Here is a 19011-nt window from a genome sequence, read left to right as displayed (position 1 = left end):
GCATTAAAGCTAGGTCCTGAATCATTCAAGTTTGATGGTGCAGTGGAAGCCGTGGCTGTCCGGCAGGCTGAGAAGTATTACATCCTCCGTCCAGAAGTAATTGAAACCTACTGGTACCTGTGGAGATTCACTCACGATCCAAGATACAGGCAGTGGGGCTGGGAAGCAGCACTGGTAAATAAGCCAATATTTCATTTTATTCATAAGAATATTAATAAGCCCTCCTAGTGTGCCATGTGTCCTCATCCATTTTACTTCATTTTAAGTAACTTCATGATTTCTCTGATGAAAAACTATTAATCAGTTTCATTTTCTTGGGCAATATAAACAAAACTTAGACTCCTATTTCATTCTTTATTAGGAGCACTTTTCTCACTGAATGATCATAAGGGCCTTATTAGGCCTTAATTTTAGGACCTCCTTAAATAAGAAGATACAAAGTAAGTTTTTTATTTTTTATAAGTAGTTTAATTTCCTATAAAGTCCTAATGCTTAACCACAGGAGGAAAAAAAATACCACATATAAAAGGTACCCAGGTTCTATGGTTATCATTGGGTAGATGACCCCGGCTCGCTTTATGTTGTGTTCTGAGTCATTCCTTAGTGAATCACCATGAGAAGACTCAGTAAATTTTTACAGCTTTTCTAGATTAAGGACAAAATGTACACTTACTTGGAATTGGGAATTCATTTTTTAAAAAATTCTTTGGCAGTACTGGGGATTGAACTTGGGGTCTTTAATTTGCTAGGAAAGTGTTCTACCAGTTCAGCCCTGTCCCCCAACCCTTTTGCTTTTAGTTTTTGTTTTTTGTTTTTTTTTTTTTTGAGAACAAGTCTCACTAAATTTTGCTGAGGCTGACCTCAAATTGATCCTCCTATCTCTGCCTCCTAAACAGCTGAGATTACAGATTACAGGTGTGTGCCACCATGCCCAGCCAGGATTTGAGAATTTTTAATGGTTAGGAAGTAAAATACTAGACTTTCAGGGAACCCTAGGGATATTAGTACCTTGAAGGGAAAAAACATTACTCTTTTATGAAAATACATCTTATTCCCAGGGGAGGGGTTTTATTCTGAAATTGACTAGTTGAGATAAACATTACTAATAATGATGAATACTAATATTCAGTTTAATTAATTTAAGCTTGCAGTCTAGATAGAATGATGAAAGATATCTCGGGTGAGGTAATTAATGGTAGTAAATAGCCCTGACAAGAATGTGTAAGGTATATTGTAGGGCAAGATATATACTGACTTAGGTAAAGGAAATGTTTCACAGTGGCAAAGTTGAAGCCATTTTTGAATGTCCTTACATGACAGATTGACAGCATTTTACTTAGTTGTTCAGGAATAAGACACACACCTCTCAGTAAGTTATCAGTTATTCCCTAAAGTATTGTCATATGGAAAGTGGTGATAGAACACCCTTTGCTCATCTAGAATATGGTCTTATTCTTCTTTCCGTGTCATTTCCTGCTCATGAAAGCTCCCTCACTTTGAGAATCTGTTACAGAACTGAGGAAAGTTTTTCAAAGGGGAAGGAACTACTGAAGATTTTTTTCCAGTAGACAGAAAGAAGTGAGTGTACATGGCTTAAAGTTTAGTCACGCTTCCTGCTGCTTTCAGCATTCTTAAGCTGCTCTGACACTTCATAAGTTGGTGATCTGTTCTTCACATGGTTGTTGTGAAGAGTAGTCCTTAAAAAAAAATCACGTTATTTAGAATATGTTTAAAATGTTTAGATGGAGAAAAGCACAAAGCTCTTTGGTAAGAAGGCTTTAAAAACCCAACTATATACTCAAAATGAACCTGTAAGGTGCTTAGTTTGATTGAACACTTTTCAGTATTAGCTTTTTATTAGAAAAGAAAACCAGACGAGCAGGAGTAATAGCAAGAGTAGGAGCAATAGCCTTGGCCACCATGATTACTTAGTAACTGTACCTTCTTTGGACAGTGTCTCAGGGTTAGGTACTTCTTGACCTTCTCATGAATGCTTAGTTACGGAGTGTGACACACCTGCATGAAATAGTATATTTGGTTGCTTTGAATTAAAAGTAGAGCTGTGAGTAGATTCTGCTTAATCCAATATATTTTATTTAGGCATATTCAAAGATGCAGAAGGAGATGTAAATTGAGAATGTTAGTGTCCAGTGAAGCAGTAGAGTAGTTAATGAGGAGCAAATACTTCTGCCCAGTTTGTCCATCTGAAAAGTGGAGCTGGTAACCTCATAGGGTTGTTGTGAAATTTAAGTATCAGTCAGTAGAAAGCTCTTAGGAAGCCTTCAGCACATAATAAATAAATGCTTGATATTTATAATTATTATTATGGGTAGGTTCATCCTGCTAGGTTTTTATCACCTATAATACTTAACTCACAGAATTATGGTAATAGAATGTCTGGCATAGAGTGTGTGTGCAGAAATATTATCTCTTACTGCCATCACTCTAAAGAGCTCCTAAATGATAACTTTTTTACTTGTTGTGGATTATTGTTTGTTCTTGGAAATGATAAAATTGAAATTCAAATTTTTAGTTAGAGCTAACTTGGTCTTGATTTGTTAGAACTAATGAGGCTTACTGTGCTAGACAGGTCCCTAATTGAGAAAGAATAGCCCAAATTCGACATCTTAAGAGAATATGAGATACTGTGGAATGATTAAAGAAATTTTTAGCCAGGTGTGCTGGGGCATGCCTGTCATCCCAGCACTCAGGAGGCAGAGGCAGGAGGGCCAGCCTGGGCTTCTCAGTGAGACTGTCTCACAAAAGGACAAACATAAAAGATGGTAGTGTTTTAGGAGGAGATTCCAGTATATCTGTTTTTCCAGTATGAGAATTATTTCCACTTGATAGTACATTATTCTTGTGCTTAATATGTTGTGACTAAACGTACTTATTCTTCACAGTTCTATGCAGATCTCTGCACTCTTGATTGTGATCCCTAACTTGTCCTGCACTTACCCTTCAGCACTTCATCCCACAGAACTCTTGTGCAATCTTGCAGGCTATTGAGAAGTACTGCCGCGTCAGCGGAGGGTTCTCCGGAGTCAAGGATGTGTATGCCCCCACTCCTGCCCATGACGACGTGCAGCAGAGCTTCTTCCTTGCTGAGACGCTAAAGTGAGCACACACTGTGAAATTCTTCTCATTAAATTTATCTTTATCTAGTGCATAAAACAAAATCACACACATTCCTGGGTAATATACCGTGTTTTGTACGGGCATATATTGTGCAACATTTAAATTGAATTAAACATCTGCCTCTTCAAACATTTTTCAATTCTTTATGGTGAGAACTTTCAAAATCCTCTGTCTTTTTGAAATGTACAGTGTGTTATTGTCTGTACTCAGCCTACTGTACAACAGCACAAAGAACTTCTTTCTCCTTTCTAGCTATAACTTAGTACCCACTGATCAGCCGTTCTCTGTCCCTCCTTCCCTCCTATCTGCCTCAGCCTCTGGCAACTGCCTCAGCATCTCTGTGGTCAACTTCTTTAGATTCTTCACAGGAGTGAGATCATGCAGTTACTTGTCTCTCTGTGCCTGGCTTGTTTATTTCATTTAACGTAATGATCTTTAGTTCCATCCATGTTGTCCCAAATGACAACACTTCATTTTTTAATGGCTGAATAGTATTGTGTTTTGTGTATGCATCACATTTTCTTTGTCCATTTGTTAACTTTTTTTATTGTTGACTAGTTTGCTATATGATGGCTAGATAATGAATTAATGACCGTGATATATTGCACTAAATTGTATTCCAAATATCTTTTTATGTAATTGGATCTGTAAATCCTCAGTTGCTTCCTATGGAGAATGACTTAGATTACAGTAGATATTTTATCAAGTAAGTGGTTAGTACCTTTAAATTATTTTGTTCTTAGCTCTTTTGGCATGCATTAGAGTCACCTAGATGGCTTTTTTTTTTTTTAGAGTGGGTGGTGGTACTAGGGATTCAACTCAGGGCCTCATGCTTGCTAGTCAGACACTCTACCCCTTGAGCCACATCTACAGCCCTTCTTACTTTAGCTATTTTTCAAATAGGGTCTTACATTTTTTCCCAGGTTGACCTCAGACTGTGATCTTCCTACCTCAGCCTCTTGGTAGCTGAGATTATAAGCATGTCCCACTGTGCCTAATTTATTTGTCATGAAAGGGTCTTTTTTTTACTTGGACTAGCCTTGAACCTCTTCCTCCAAAGTAGCTGGGATTGCAGGCATGAGCCACTGCACCCAGCCTTTGAAAGCTGCTTACAATACAGATAACTGGGCTCATACCCAGAGTTTTAGTACTTCTGGGGTAGGACCTAAGAATTTGCATTTCTGACACACACCCAGGTGAGAGTCATGATTCTGGTCCTGGGACCATACCTGAGCTCTCTGCTGTAGCTAATTAAATCTGTTAGGAATAATTGTGATGTTAAGTGATACATCTACATAGCCAGCAGTCCTCCTGGTAAGGTTTCCTGTAGAGATACATATAAAGAGGACAATGGAAAAGAAAAAGACAATTTGGGGCTTTTACTCAAAAGCTCAGGTAGAGCTCTCTGTAAACTCACTTGGGATAAGGTGGAGACCTTAAGTATGTCCACTTTCATAAAGACTTATAAAGTAAGTATCTCTTCATACCATGTCTTAAGTTTTATATTTCTATTTTCTTTTATCTATACATGAATGACTCAAATAATTTCATTTGCTCAACAAATGTTTACTACCATATACTGTTCAAATCATTTGGGGGATACAGTAGAACCTTGGTACCTGCAGTTAATCTGGTTCCATTCCAAGGAAACCAGTATTGAGGAAAAGCTACGAATGGTCAGGTTGCATAGAGTTCAGTGCTGTACTGCAGATGCTTGAGTCACTTTCCCTGCAGCACCATGGGCATAATTTGTGCTAAAGACATGCTACCTTTCAGCAAATCTCAAATTTTTACTTTTATCACTTAAAGTACACATACTCACTTCTACCTTGCTTTTTTGGGCACCGTTTGCTTTTGGGAAGGTAGATTTTTCACAAAAGTAAAGGTAAGGAAACCCTCAGCAGATCACACAATGATTTATATATAGCTGATGATAACATGGGACTGACTGAGAGTCTCTCTGCATCACCTGAGCTGCATAGTGTGTGTGTGTGTGTGTGTGTGTGTGTGTGTGTGTGTGTGTGTGTGTGAATTTAAAATGTTTTGTTTTAGAGTTATTCATTCGTTTATTCTTCATATAATAAATCCAATAAATAAGGCAGGCTTACTGTACATCAACAGATATATAGCAGACAAAAATTCCTGTATCTCTGGATTTTACATTCTTTATAATTTTGATTTGCATTCTGGTATGTTACAATTGAAATGTGCATGTCTCAAGCTAAGTCTCCTAAATAAATGTCCATATTATTCCAGTTTTTCTTTCATTATTTCTGGTACTGTTGTTTTCCTATCTCTTCAGCCTGTACATTATAGTACATATAGCCTGTACATATCAGTAAGTCTTCATGCTTCTTTCTGTTTTGTTGTTTATTCATTCTGCCCCTCCTTCTCATAGTTACAACTGCCCCTACTCCAGACTCTGATATGCTCTAGACCCTGACCTTGAACATCTGCCCAGCTGCTCACTTCTTACCTCTAGGTATTCCTCGCTGTGACTTATCCTCTGTGATTAGGTTTGAGACTGTATAAGATAGATGGAAAGAGCATTGTACTGTGAGACAAGGTGATAGGAACCTTAGTTACACACTTGCTTCATTCTCACTGAATGAACAAAGAGTAAATTTCTTTGCTTTGAGGAAACTGTAAAATTTGATCCAGAGTATAAAGAGTCTCTTCTTTATTAATTTCAAGACCTCAGAAAGACTGTAAGATTGAATGAAAATTTGTATGATCTTCACTTGGTTTACCCAAGTTTTGCCACACTTTTACCATCTTTTTATTTATTTGCTATACTGACTACTCTACCACTGAGCCACATCCCCAGCCCTTTAAAGTGTTCAGGCTTGTTGCTTTAAAGACTGTCCCTCAGATGGAGTTTTCTGATTTTTATCTAATGATCAGATTTAAGTTAAAAACATTTTTGACATATGAATATTATGTAAATGATTTGTGTTTATTATTGGATCCTATGAGGAGGAGCATGGTAATAGTGCCTTTGTGATTTTAAGTTTGATTGTTGGTTAGATTTGATAGTAAGTCATGTGAATAGTCTTTTTTCTTTTTACAATTAGTAAGCTATCTGTGGAGTGACAGAGACTGTGGATATATTTTTTCAAGTCTTTCACCCAGGATTGTTAGCATCTTTTGCCTGAATCAAATATTACTACAGTAGGAGTAAAATGCTAACTCTTTCTAGTCTTAAAAAATACTTGATTTTCATCATTCATACACCATATTCTTTATGCCATTTTTTTTCTCAAAAGCTACAATGATTCATTTGTTTCTCTACTTTATTTCTTAATTTCTTTATTTGTAGCTTCTATCCTTAAACCAACCTGATTTACATTCAGATATTAAGTTTGTTCTTTTGCATTTCATGTTTATATTTCTCTGCCCAGTGGCAGTGAAATTCCTCTACCCTAGTTATCACTTAATATATCTTTCTCTTCTGTCTTCAATTCAAATCTCAACACCTAGAGACTTTTATAATAATTTCATAAATAACTCACCAGTGTAGACCTTGAGCACTTTAGCATATGGCATAGGGCTGGAAGTAGACGGTATGCTGCCTTATCCCTTTCCTCTGTCTGAATGAAGTATCACCAGTTAATCTTGTTACTTTTTCTTGACAAATTCAGGCAGAGAATCTTTATCAACAGAGCAGTACTCTAGGTAAGCAGTCATTTATATTTGCTTTCAGAAAAACATATACATGTAGATCAATAAAATCAAAGAAACTTGAGCTAGAGGAAACATAGATAATCGTATCAGCATCTTAGCTAGGAAATTATCATAATTGAACCACTGCATTCAGCAATCAGCTTCCTGGAAGCTAAAGCAAAAAGCAATCATCCTGTACATAGTTGTAGGTTTATACTTTTTTTATTGTGAAGATAGAGCTTAAAACTTTCAAGAGGAATGCAGGTCAGTATGACCCCTTAAATTTTTCTCAAATATCTGTTTATTCAAGTAGGCCTTTGTGAGAAACTGAGTAACTGTCAAGTGGTTGAAATTTGTTGTGAATAGAGCACAGCAGTTGATGTGTTTTAGCAACCAGAGATAGTGACTGATGGACGTAGCAGTGACAGAGTTAAATGAAAAACTGTGTTCTTGACCTTAGTCAAGGGCCATTTTTTTTTAATTCATATGTGCATACAATGTTTGGGTCATTTGTTCCCCCTTCCCCCACCACCTCCCTTACCCCTCTGCCCCCTCCCTCTCTCCCCACCCCCTCAATGCCCGGCAGAAACTATTTTGCCCTTATCTCTAATTTTGTTGAAGAGAGAGTATAAGCAATAATAGGAAGGAACAAGGGTTTTTGCTAGTTGAGATGAGGATAGCTATACAGGGCTGTGACTTGCATTGATTTCCTGTGCATGTGTGTTACCTTCTAGGTTAATTCTTCTTGATCTAACCTTTTCTCTAGTTCCTGGTCTCCTTCTCCTATTGGAAGGGCCATTTTACATGTTGTCATGGATGCTGTTCTGTAAATTACCCATAGCTGAAGGTATACTTGTTCCTCATGAGACAAAGGGCCCTGTCCTCTATTTCTTTTGTTTCCTTCAATAGTCCCTAATTTGTTTATTCATTTACCATATGTATTGATGGAATACCAAAAACTGAAATGAGAAAGGTCAGAGATAGGTTCTTTCAAAGCTTCTTACCTTAAAATTCTTAGGCTGTAGCACAGGTAATAAAATATATGCAATGTATAAAATAAAATTTAAATATTTTAAGTTTATAAGTAAAATGCAAGTCTAACAAAATGCAAGTCTTTTGGATAAACAATAGTTGCTTAACTTGGAAGACATAAAATAAGACATCATGAATGTATGTGGTGGCATTTCAACCAGACTTGAAGACAAGATGGGTAAAACGGGAGGAGCTGTGAGTCAGGCAGTGGCATCTTTAAGAGTGAGAGAGGTAGCTCTAAGGGTACCATTGACGAGCCTTATTACATGTAGAGAGATTCAGTAAGAAGGAGGTATCAAAGATAATATTGAAGTTTCCAGTGTGGGTAACTGTAAGGATTGTGATACCAAGTTTCAAGAAGAAACAGATTTTCAGAAAAAGTAATTACTTTTGACATATATTCCCAAGAGGCAGGTACAAATACAGATCTGGAGTTCAAAAGAAATAAGTTCAGTAGATTTTGAGTATAAAGAGAAAAGGCATATATCTGATCCTTTGAAGATGTGTCCATCTAACAAGTCAGAGGAAGTTCCAGTTTCAGCTTGGCAGAATAAACACATGTATTTATTCTCTATACTCTCCTGAAAGCCATTAAAATGACTATAGAAGACTGAGCAGGTGACAAAGGACAAGGGCAATGAAAATGAGAAAGAAACCAGCATACAAGACATGCCAGTACGTTTTTTAGAAGATAGAAGGAAGCAGAGAAAGCTAGGTCCTGCATTAGGGGAAGTTAATTAAAGCAAGCCAATATGTGCTTCAGGATGCTGGAAAAGATTGAAAACTGGAAATTTTTTTGTCTGGGGGCCTGTGCATGAGGAATATTAGACCCCAAATCTATCCCTGCCTCATCTGTGTCCTGAATGAAGCTAGAGATTTCTTGTCTGAAGAGGTTGAACCATGGAGGCTGTGAATTTAAAGATAACAGGCACTGCCAAAAGTGAGAGGATATTGGAGGACTTCTGGGGAAAATTGATTCCTTCACAAGAAAAAAAAAATAGATATTGACACATGAGGTTCCTTCATCAGAACCAGCATGTCCTTACCATCCCCCAGAGATAAAGCTCCCAGTAAATACTGACCTGCCTACGGTTTCTACTCAGCATTTTAATGTTAATAAAACAGTATTGGCCTAGAAATACTTACCAAACTTTAGATATATGTATAAGATACATGCATGCTTATGTGTGTGTTGTACTTTGATTTTTAGAAGTTCACTTAAAAGTAAAATATGAACAAGATAATTCAAGAAAATATCTTAGAAGGGAAAGACAAAAGTTTCCAGTTTGAAATAAACCATCAAGATCCTAGCACAGTGGGTAAAAACAGATTCTCATGGAAACAACACCATGGGATTTCAGAAACCTAGAGAAAAAGAAAGATCTAATGGCTTTCAATGAGAGGAAGAATAAGAGTCTTGTAAAAAATGATCTGGATTGAGAGTGGTTTTAAGACATATTAAGGACAAACATGAAGACTAGCAACACTGGAGCAGTTCATTCATATTATGGCTGCAAATTAATTCCAACCTAAAATTCTAAAACAGTTAACTTTCATGTATTCCTTCTTAGTGCATTTTGCCATTAAAACCAGAAAGGAAGATACGAATATGAGAATACATGTCAGAAAAATTAAGAGATAGTCCATCCACATTGACTAGTACATCTGTTGATGGGCACCTAGGTTGATTCTATAACTTGGCTATTGTGAATAGCACTACAATAAATATGAGTGTGTAGGTGTCTCTATCCTGGCTTAGATTGTGTGTGTGTGTGTGTGTGTGTGTGTGTGTGTGTGTGTACCACACTCCAAGGAATGGTATAGCTGGATCATATGGTAGTTTTAGTTTTAGTTTTTTGAGAAACTTCCATATGAATTTCCATAGTGGCTGTACTAATTTAGTTTTAGTTTTTTGAGAAACTTCCATATGAATTTCCATAGTGGCTGTACTAATTTACATTCCTGAGCTGAAGGTGTGGTTCAAGTGGTAGAGTGTTTGGTAGTACAAGTCCCTAAGTTCAAACCCTAGTTATCGCAAAAAAAAAAAAAAAAAAAAAAAATTACATTCCCACAGCATGTAAAGGATTCCCTTTTCCCCACATCTTCAGCAGCATTATTTGCTGTTTGTTTTCTTGCTGATAGCCATTCTGACTAGGGTGAGGGTGAGATGAATCTCAATGTAGTTTTGACTTGTATTTCTCTAATAACTAAAGATATTGAACATTTTTTCATGTACTAGCCATTTGAACTTTTTTTTTCCCAGAACTGCTGTTCAATTCACTTGGTTGTTTATTAAAAATAGAGAAGCTTTTCCTTTGGTGTTTAATTTTTTGAGTTCTTTGTATATTCTGGATATTAATCAATTGTTAGATGAATAGTTGGCAAAGATTTTTCTCCCATTCTTTAGGCTGTCTCTTCACTTTGGTAAATATTTCCTTTTCTCAGCAAAAGCTATCTTATTTGATGCATTCCGTTTGTCAGTTCTTGCTCTGATTTCCTGAGCTACTGGAGTCCTATTCAGAAAGCTGTTCCTATGTCTATGTCATCAAGTGTTTTCCCTGTAGTTTTTGGTCTTACATTAAGATCTTTGATCCATTTTTTTTATTGATTTTTGTATAGGATGAGAGATAGGGATCTAGTTTCAGTCTTCTACAGGTACATGTCCATTCAGTTTTCTGAGCACCAGTTGTTGAAGAAGCTGCCTTTTCTTTAATGTATGTTTTTGGCACTCACTTTTGTCAAAAATCAGATGGCTGTAACTGTGTGGGCTTATTTATGGATCTTCTTCATCAGTTTCTTTCTTCAGTGTTTTATAACTTTTATTGTAAAGGTCTTTTACCTGCTAAGTTTATTCCTAGGTATTTTATTTTTTTGAGGCTGTTGTGAATGGATTATTTTCCTGATTTCTTTCTCAGCCTTATTATATGTATTCAGCAGAGGTACTGATTTTGGTATGTTGATTTTGTTGTTCAAAGTGTTTCATCAGATCTAATAATTTTTGGTAGAGTCATCAAGTTCTTTTAAGTACAGAATTACATCTGTGAGTAGGGATAATTTGACTTCTTCCTTTCCTGTTTGTATCCCTTTTCTTTTTCTTGCCTTACTGCTTTGACTAAGAATTCAAGCTCTATACAGTGAAGAGTATGGACACCTTTGTTGTTCTTGACTTCAGAGGAAATACTTTCACTGTTTTCCCTGTTTAGTATGACACTTGCTGTAGGTTTATTATATATAGCCTTTATTATATTGAAGAACATTCCTTCTATTCCTAATTTCTTCAAGGCTTTTATCATAAAGGATTGTTGAATTTTTGTCAAAGGTTTTTTTCTGCATCTATTGAGAGGACCATGTGATTTATATCCTTTACTATGTTTATGTGCTGCATCGTGTTTATTGATTTGTATTCCTGTATTTTTGTAATAAAAACAACTTATGCATGCATATAATCTTTTAACTGTGTTGTTTAGTTGAGTTTGCAAATATTTTATTGAGAAGTTTTGTGTCTATGTTCATCAAGGAAATTAGTGTATTATTACATTTTCTGTTTTTGTAGTGTCCTTCCCTGGTTTTGGTATGAGGGTAATACTGGCTTCATAGAATGACATTTTGGGCATTCTTTCCCTTTCTATTTTATGGAATACTTTGAGGAACATTTTGTGTTAGTTCTTCTTTAATGGTCTGGTAGAACTCAGCAGTGAAGCTGTTCAGTCCTGGTCTGTTCTTTGTTGAAAGACTATTAGTTACTGCTCAGTCTCATTGTAGAGAAGTTGTTTATATCCTGATAGTTCAATTTTATTAGGAATAGGTGCCTAGAAATTTATCCATTTCTTCTAGATTTTTCAGTTCATTGCTTTAAGTTTCCTCTGAACTTCTTGGTATTTGTTGTGATATTCCCTTATTCATCACTAGTTTTAGTAATTTGGGTCTTTGCCCTCTTTGTTTCAGTTAGTTTGGTTAAGCGTTTTTCCATCTTGTTTATCTTTTTAAAGAACCAGTTCTTTGTCTTATTGTTTGTTTCATTCTTTTAGTTTCTATTTCATTAATTTCTGCCCTGACCTTTCTTTCCATCTACTGTTTTTTGTTGTTGTTGTTTGTTTTGGCAGTACTGGGGTTTGAGTTTGAACTCAGAGACTCATGCTTGCTAGGCAGGCACTCTACCACTTGAGCCACTCACTCTTTTTTGTGTTGGGTATTTTCACATTAGGGTCTCATGAACTATTTGCCCAGGCTTGCCTCTAGTCACATTCCTCCTGATCTCTGCTTCCCGAGTAGCTAGGATTATAGTTGTGAGCCACGACCCAATTTCCACCTTCTGTTTTTGGGTTTGGCTTGTTCTTGTTTTTCTAAGATCTTGAGGTTCATCATTGGGTTGTTTTTGAGGTCTCTGATATTTCAATGTAGGCACTCCTAGTTATAGCCTTTCTTCTTAGCATTGCCTTTGTTGTGTCCCAAAGGTTCTGGTAAGTTGTGTCTTCATTTTCACTTGATTCTAGGAATTTTCTGATTTCTCCCCTTATTTCCTTGATGCCTGATCATTCAAAAGTGCATTGTTCAGTCTCCATGTGTTTGTATATTTTCTGTAGTACCTCTTGCTGTTGATTTGTAGCTTTATTCTGTTGATAAAACACAGGAACTTATTTCAGTTTTCTTGTATTTTCTAAGACTGTCTTTATATCCTAAAATGATATTTTGGAGAATGTTACATGAGCTGCTGAGAAGAATCTATATTCTGAGGCTGTTGAGTAGAGTATTGTGTAGATGTTTGTTAAGTCCATTTGATCTATAGTGTCGTTTAATTCCAAGTTTCCTTATTGATTTTGTATTTGGTCTGGATGAGCTGTCTTTTGGTGAGGGTAAGGTATTGAAGTCATCTACTATTATTATGTTTGGGGTGTTTATCAATATAACCTAAATTTAAAGCCTAAAAGTACATAATTTAAAGAAGAAACAGGAGAAAAATCCCTGTGATTTTAGGCTGGGCAAAGATTACTGATCTATGATACCAGAGCATACTTCATTAAAATATATTTAGCAGTTGGTCTCAAAATTAAAAACACCTGCTCTTTGAAAGAATTCTTAAGAGAATACAAGCCACACACTGGGATAAATTCTTTGCAAAGAAATATCTAATTCTAATTGAAGCTCATTTCCCCCCCTCCTTTATTTTCAGATATTTGTATCTGCTGTTCTCTGGTGATGACCTTTTACCTTTAGACCACTGGGTGTTTAACACAGAGGCTCACCCTCTGCCTGTGTTACATTTAGCCAACACCACACTTTCAGGTAATCCTGCTGTTCGATGAAAGCAGATCCAGAAGGACCATTCTTACCTGTGTTTTGTTTACATGGACCACTACAGAAATTTGTCTGGAGAGGTGACTTTTGAAAAACCTGGACCTCTGAGTCAACATGACAGGGCAAAACTTGACCCTGTAAGAAGACTTTGCAACTTGTAGATATATCAGCTTTGAAATTATTCCATTTTATACCTGACCAAAACATGTTCTGGTATGTGTAGGTCAGAGACCTGATGTGCTTTGATTCTTAATGCAATGGTCACGTGAGCAAACGATGCCTACTACTTCTACATTGTTAGAACAAGCAAAGAATATGGAGCACCTTGCAGGAGTTACAGATGGCCTTTGGAACCAGTTACGTATTTGTTTCCCCCCCCCAAGGTGGAACAGCTTTCAAATCAGATATTTACACATTGTTTATCCCTTTTCCCCTCCATTTTAATAATGGAATAAACTAAGATAAGCAAGAACAAAGGAACATTGTAACTGCATCAGAGGTAAGAAGACTTGAAAAAGAAGCAAAAATGCCTATCCCTGTTGATCTCAAGTTTGCATTGGATTTACCAGACTGGCAACCATTTCAGTCCCAATCTAGTTCATTGAAGTTCCTTGGTTAAATTTAATTTTCTATGGGGGCATGATATCACAAAGAATACCCTTCAAGCCTTTGTCTCCACACAGTATCATTGAAACTGGTATTTATCATAATCTCTCCTTAAGAGCCTGGGTTTGGATTTTGTGCATGTAGTTCAGTCTAGTGTTGGTAGCATGACAAAAGTGAGGAAAATGCCAGTTTGTTGCCTTGAAACCTGTTCTTAGAGAAATCCTTGGTTTTGATGGTTGATTATATTTCTTAGCCAACAAATCTGTCAAGTAAATTTTATCTGCTTTAATCTCATAATACAATTAGTAGCGTCACTCAACTTACAACTTTATTTATGAGGCTTGGCAAAATTCACTATACTATTATGCAGCTCTCAGTTTGCCGTAACAAGCTAAATTACTTTTATAACTTATTAAAGCTAAGTTGAAGACAGTGAAACTTCCTTAAACATTCTGTCTAGAATGGGACAGGGGATTCTTTATTTATTATCTTGTCAGATAAGCGAGCTGTTCACAAATGCTTTACATTTTTTAGTTTCTCTAAGAGTATTTATATACATCCAAAGAATCAGAATAGCTTCAAAACAATTTTCAGTGACAAATGCCATGGTGTAATTTATATTACACTAAAATTTGAATAGACCTAAGGGACTTTCTCTGACCATCAGTAGATTTTGCACTGATATTTCTCTGTTAAGAAATTACTATTTCTTTATATCTTGGGCAGAAAAAACTTAAAATTTTATTAAGAACTATGATATAAGATCAGTACTAATGGCTTATAAATTTTCTGTCCCTTGGGTTTCTGTATAAGACATTTTTTCCTCTTTTCATTTAATACAGACATCTTCTATTGACATTAATAAAACTTGGAAGCAAGTTTAATTAATCTAATGTTTACTTTGTATTTGAATATTTCATGAAACAAGGTTTGTACAAGGAACCCACTTTGGGATTCTGAAGGCTTATTTCCTTATCTGATAGCTTTTTAACACACTATTAGCATGTAGAAAAAAATTAATAAATTAATATAATTAAACATTTTCTAAGGGTGATCATCTTACACCACAAATCATCAAATGACCATGAATGATAGCCACCCCCAAATTATTCAGTATATGTAGAAAATAAGGATATAGAGCTAGTTGTACCAAGTTCTTAAGAAGGCTAAATTTTAGCACGTATTCTGACATTGTAATCTTTTACTACTTGAAAATTAAAAGTTTTTAAATTAGAAGAGTACGTGACTATGACTTTGGAAGGGAAAGGGAAAATATTTGGTTCTCAGAAAAAAGTAAGCTTTCCTCCTAAAAATAGCACAAGCCCACTTGTGAGTTACTTTATTTAAAAAAAAAATGAAAAATTTGAGTTGGCAAAGACCCAGAGCAGCTGTATAGATGGTAAGGAGAGGGTCTCTCACTTTTTTCAGAAGAATGAAGAGTTGAAGGGGTCATCTCAGCTCCCCACCCTGAAGTACTCTGTGTTAGTGAGTGAGAGCTTTAGAGAAGTCAGGGAAGTGTATAGCTCAGCCAGTTCTGGTGCAAAGAAAGGTTTGAGGGGGGCCAAGGAAGGGTCTTCTTTACCACTCCCTACCTTCTTTGTGGTGACAAGAACTGGAGCTTATAACAGTGCATTTTCTTCTCTGAATACCAAAGGCAATTAAAAGTCAGGTGCAAATGACTTGCCAGTGTCATGTTTTGTTTTTGTTACATATCTGTAAAATAATTTCCTCCAAGACCAGTCCTTATCCCATATTTTGCTTATTTTTCAAGAGTGCTCTTTACTTTCTTCTGTCCTCTTTGCCTGTTGTATTTTGTAGATCTCATTACTCAGGTTCAATACTCAATTGCACTTAAAAACTCTTTGCAAAGAACCCAGAAATGCTTCTTTCCAGGTGCCTCCTCAGAGAGCTGACACTTTACCTTCTGCATTTGGTACAGTTGTACAGAATAGAGAGATCATTTGGTAAATAAAAGAAGGAAAATAGGAATGTTGAACAGCCTTCCACTTTCTACACTGTTTTCTCTTCATTTTAGAGTCCTGCTTTTTGATTCAAACCAGATTTTTAAAAATTATTTAACCAATATGAAATTGTTAAAACCAAGAGAATGAGGCCCTAACCCAAAGAAAGTCTCAGTGCAGAAAAATAAGTCCCCAGTCAGAGGGTTCTTACATGCTGGTGGATTGCACACTTTTTTCCCTCTAACACCAACTTATTCCTGTCTTTGAGTAGATATGTATATGTAAAAGAAAAACCTAAATATTGAAGGAATGCATTCTTTCAGTGAAGTATCATCCCTGATTTTGTGTGATGCTGTGTAGAGCATCCGAGGGTTTTACTTGGTATTTTTTAACTGAGCAGTTTGAATCTTGACCATCAGCGTCTCATACTCTCCAGTCTCCATTGCCAAAGTCTTTTTCAGGACTCCAAATTTGTTGGTAAAAGATTGTGCTTGCCATTCTTTTTAAAACAGTTTCTCTTAAGCTGGATTTCTTTGAATGAGTGAGAGAATGAATGAACAAACATTTCTGGAGTATGAATGTGTGCTGAGCATCGTGCCTGAGAACATTTTCTGTGGCTCTAATCACATTTCTGGATTAGAATAGTTCATACCATTCTAGATGTTTTCCAAAATGAATCATGTTACAAAATCCTTAACTTTATATTTCATTTAAATTAAAAAGCAAGAGAAAAGGTTTATAATATATTTTAAACAATGTGTTATGCTATATAATAACTAACAATTATAATTGCAGCTAATAACTGAAGTCTCTTGGAAAATGTCAAAGAAATAACTTGAATTCTGATGCAATTTTGACTAAAATATTTACTTTAAAAATAAACACTCTTATTTTGCTCTATCATTTTAATTATATGATTAAAATCAATATTTTATAGAAGTGCTGATTATTTTATATTCAAAAGTTTTTGTCACTTAATTCATGGGTAAAACTTGGCAGTTGTAATTGCCTTTGCACTGGTGTTCTTCTACTAATGGTAGTACCCATATTTTTTTAAATATAAAGACAAACATTCTAAAATATTTCAAGTTCCAAGTAATAGTTCCTAGTAATATTTTGAATTCTTCTCTCTAGGTTTCCTTTCCCTCAAATTGGCTGTACACATAAATACAATCATACACAGATTTTTATTTTTGTTTGTTAGTTAACAAACACAGTTGGCACCTGGTTTTGACTCCACAAAATAGATGCAATCACAAAATTTAAGCAACCACATCAGATACGGAGATACCAGAATTACCAGTTATTCTGGCTCAAGAACATTGGTGAAGATGATTTTCTGTTACCTTAGCTTACCCGGGTCCTCATATAGATGTTCTGTTTGATCTGTATGCAGTCAGCAAGCTTTTCTGTTAAAGGGTCCAAGAATAAATAATTTAGACTCTGTGAGCCATGCAGCTCTGTTATTACTTACTCAGTTTTGCCATTAGAGTATGAAAGCAGATGGAAATGCTATATAAATGAATGAGTTTGCCTGTGTTCCAATAAAACTATTTACAAGAACAGATGGAGGAGCTGGATTTGGCCTACAGGTCACAGTTGCTAACCCTAATCCCAAGTTTAATTTGTATAAGACCCTCTGACCTTTGATCTGCATCTTTTCTCTGTGGTTTTACCTTCATAATTCATCTTTAAAGGAAAAAGATGTGTGTATGTACAACTGTATGTATTTGTGTTACTTTAAGCTGTGTATTTTGTCATTGGAGTCTGTTCAGATAATATCACTATCATGAATAAGGCAGAACTGGGGCGGCGGGAGGGGGGAGGGAAGTAATGCTTTCAGCCCTTACTCTTCACCTTGCTATTTAATGCCATTAATTCCAGAATCCCCATGTTTAAAAAAAAAAAAAAAAAGGTCTATGTGGCATCAAAATATTTTCTCTCCCAAGTTGTGCCTGCTCACTGACCCTTGGATCAGTACTCTGGATTGCTGCAGCTGCAGGAATTTATTCACCCTGCTACTCCTGGAGCTCTAAGACAAGAAAGAATGACAATTCCCATTCTTGGTGCTGCAGAAACCAATCTTTTGAAAAGTTGTAGGTAGCACAACAGGTTTTATGCCTCACTTGCCATTTGGCATCCACTTTTAGACAGTTGAAGGGTGCTGCCCGTTACCTCTTGAACAGCCTAAGTCTGAGAAGTACAGAGAGAAGATGTATCCAAAAGGAGTGTTCCTTCCTCTTTCAAGCTCTCCACAAGGCTGTTATAAGACAATTACATCATTTCAGAATGGCAGTATGCATGAGTTTTCAGCGAAAGCATTCCTCAAACTCAATTTTACACTTCCTCTGTGTTACAACTAATCCATTTCCAACTTGATTTGAGCCCAGAAATTCCAGAACTCAAAATTTCTCACAAAATTCTACACCACCATATTACTCATATATGTATTGCAATGTACCTGTCATTCTGACAGATTTTTTTCTCTAAGAAATTTATAAAATATTTCACCATTTTTTGGAAATTCTAGAGGGAAAGCCTGTATTCAGAGTGATAGACATGCCTGTTTTCCATATTATGAATGAACTGCCTTTGCAGGTCTGAGCCACTCTTAAGGTCACATCAGATCAGTGTGAATGTAAGTTTTGGTACTCACATACACATTCTGACACATTTAATATGCAGAGGTTTTTAAATGTTTGCAAATACCTTGCAGCTATTTGAATGCTACAGAATTCTACTGTAAATTGTATACCAGGAAATTTCATGGAGAGAAACCTAGCTCTTTGTTGGGAAAAATACAGAAATTAGTTTATTTTTTAGCTGGTTTAATTAAAGTATCCCCAATTTTAATTACTGGATTTGGGAATTGAAATGCCATTCTTTACCCTTGCTGGTCTCAAATTCACTGGTAGAATTTTCTCTAAATTAGTAAGTGGGTTAAATGTAACCTCCTAAGTTGGTACCTACTGGCTGCTCCTGAACTGATTTCCAGTCCTGTCCTCCATAATGTGATTTTTACATATCAAAGGTGAGATTGTATATTAAAGATTAAATAAAGACATTCTTTAAGTGAAAAGTCTGTTTATCTTTTTACCACTGGTGACAAGCAGAAGAGCAAGTTTGGCTTGCCTTCTCTCACCTTGTCCCTTGAGCTCTCAAGTATGTGAACAGCTGTGGCTTCAGAATGTTTCACCACTACTTTATTCAGTGCTTCATGGGCACCAGGTACTAAATACTCTGTGCTTCTCCGAAACCAACAGCCTGAACTACTACCGATCATCCAGCTCATCCTGCTCCTCATCACCTTGGCCTG

At 36.1% G+C, this 19011-nt stretch overlaps 1 protein-coding gene across 2 annotated transcripts in view; it reads left to right on the top strand.

Annotated features, from left to right (window-relative positions):
• The window catches only part of Man1a2 (mannosidase alpha class 1A member 2), a 126885-nt gene extending 109228 nt beyond the window's left edge, over positions 1–17657 (top strand). The window contains exons 11-13 of one of the 2 annotated variants that reach the window (XM_074050668.1): positions 2–174; positions 3002–3117; positions 13004–17657. In XM_074050668.1, the coding sequence (XP_073906769.1) occupies positions 2–174; positions 3002–3117; positions 13004–13136 (422 nt within the window). In that variant the 3' untranslated portion in view covers positions 13137–17657. Of the gene's footprint in view, position 1; positions 175–2965; positions 3118–13003 lie in introns of both variants that reach the window. The other variant, XM_074050667.1, reaches the window with a different exon arrangement.
• The last annotated feature ends 1354 nt before the right edge of the window (positions 17658–19011 follow it).

Source organism: Castor canadensis, chromosome 12 (assembly GCF_047511655.1).
Source record: "Castor canadensis chromosome 12, mCasCan1.hap1v2, whole genome shotgun sequence".
Taxonomy (NCBI): domain Eukaryota; kingdom Metazoa; phylum Chordata; class Mammalia; order Rodentia; family Castoridae; genus Castor; species Castor canadensis.
The sequence above is the reverse complement of the archived record's forward strand: the minus strand, read 5'-3'. Positions and strand labels throughout refer to the sequence as shown.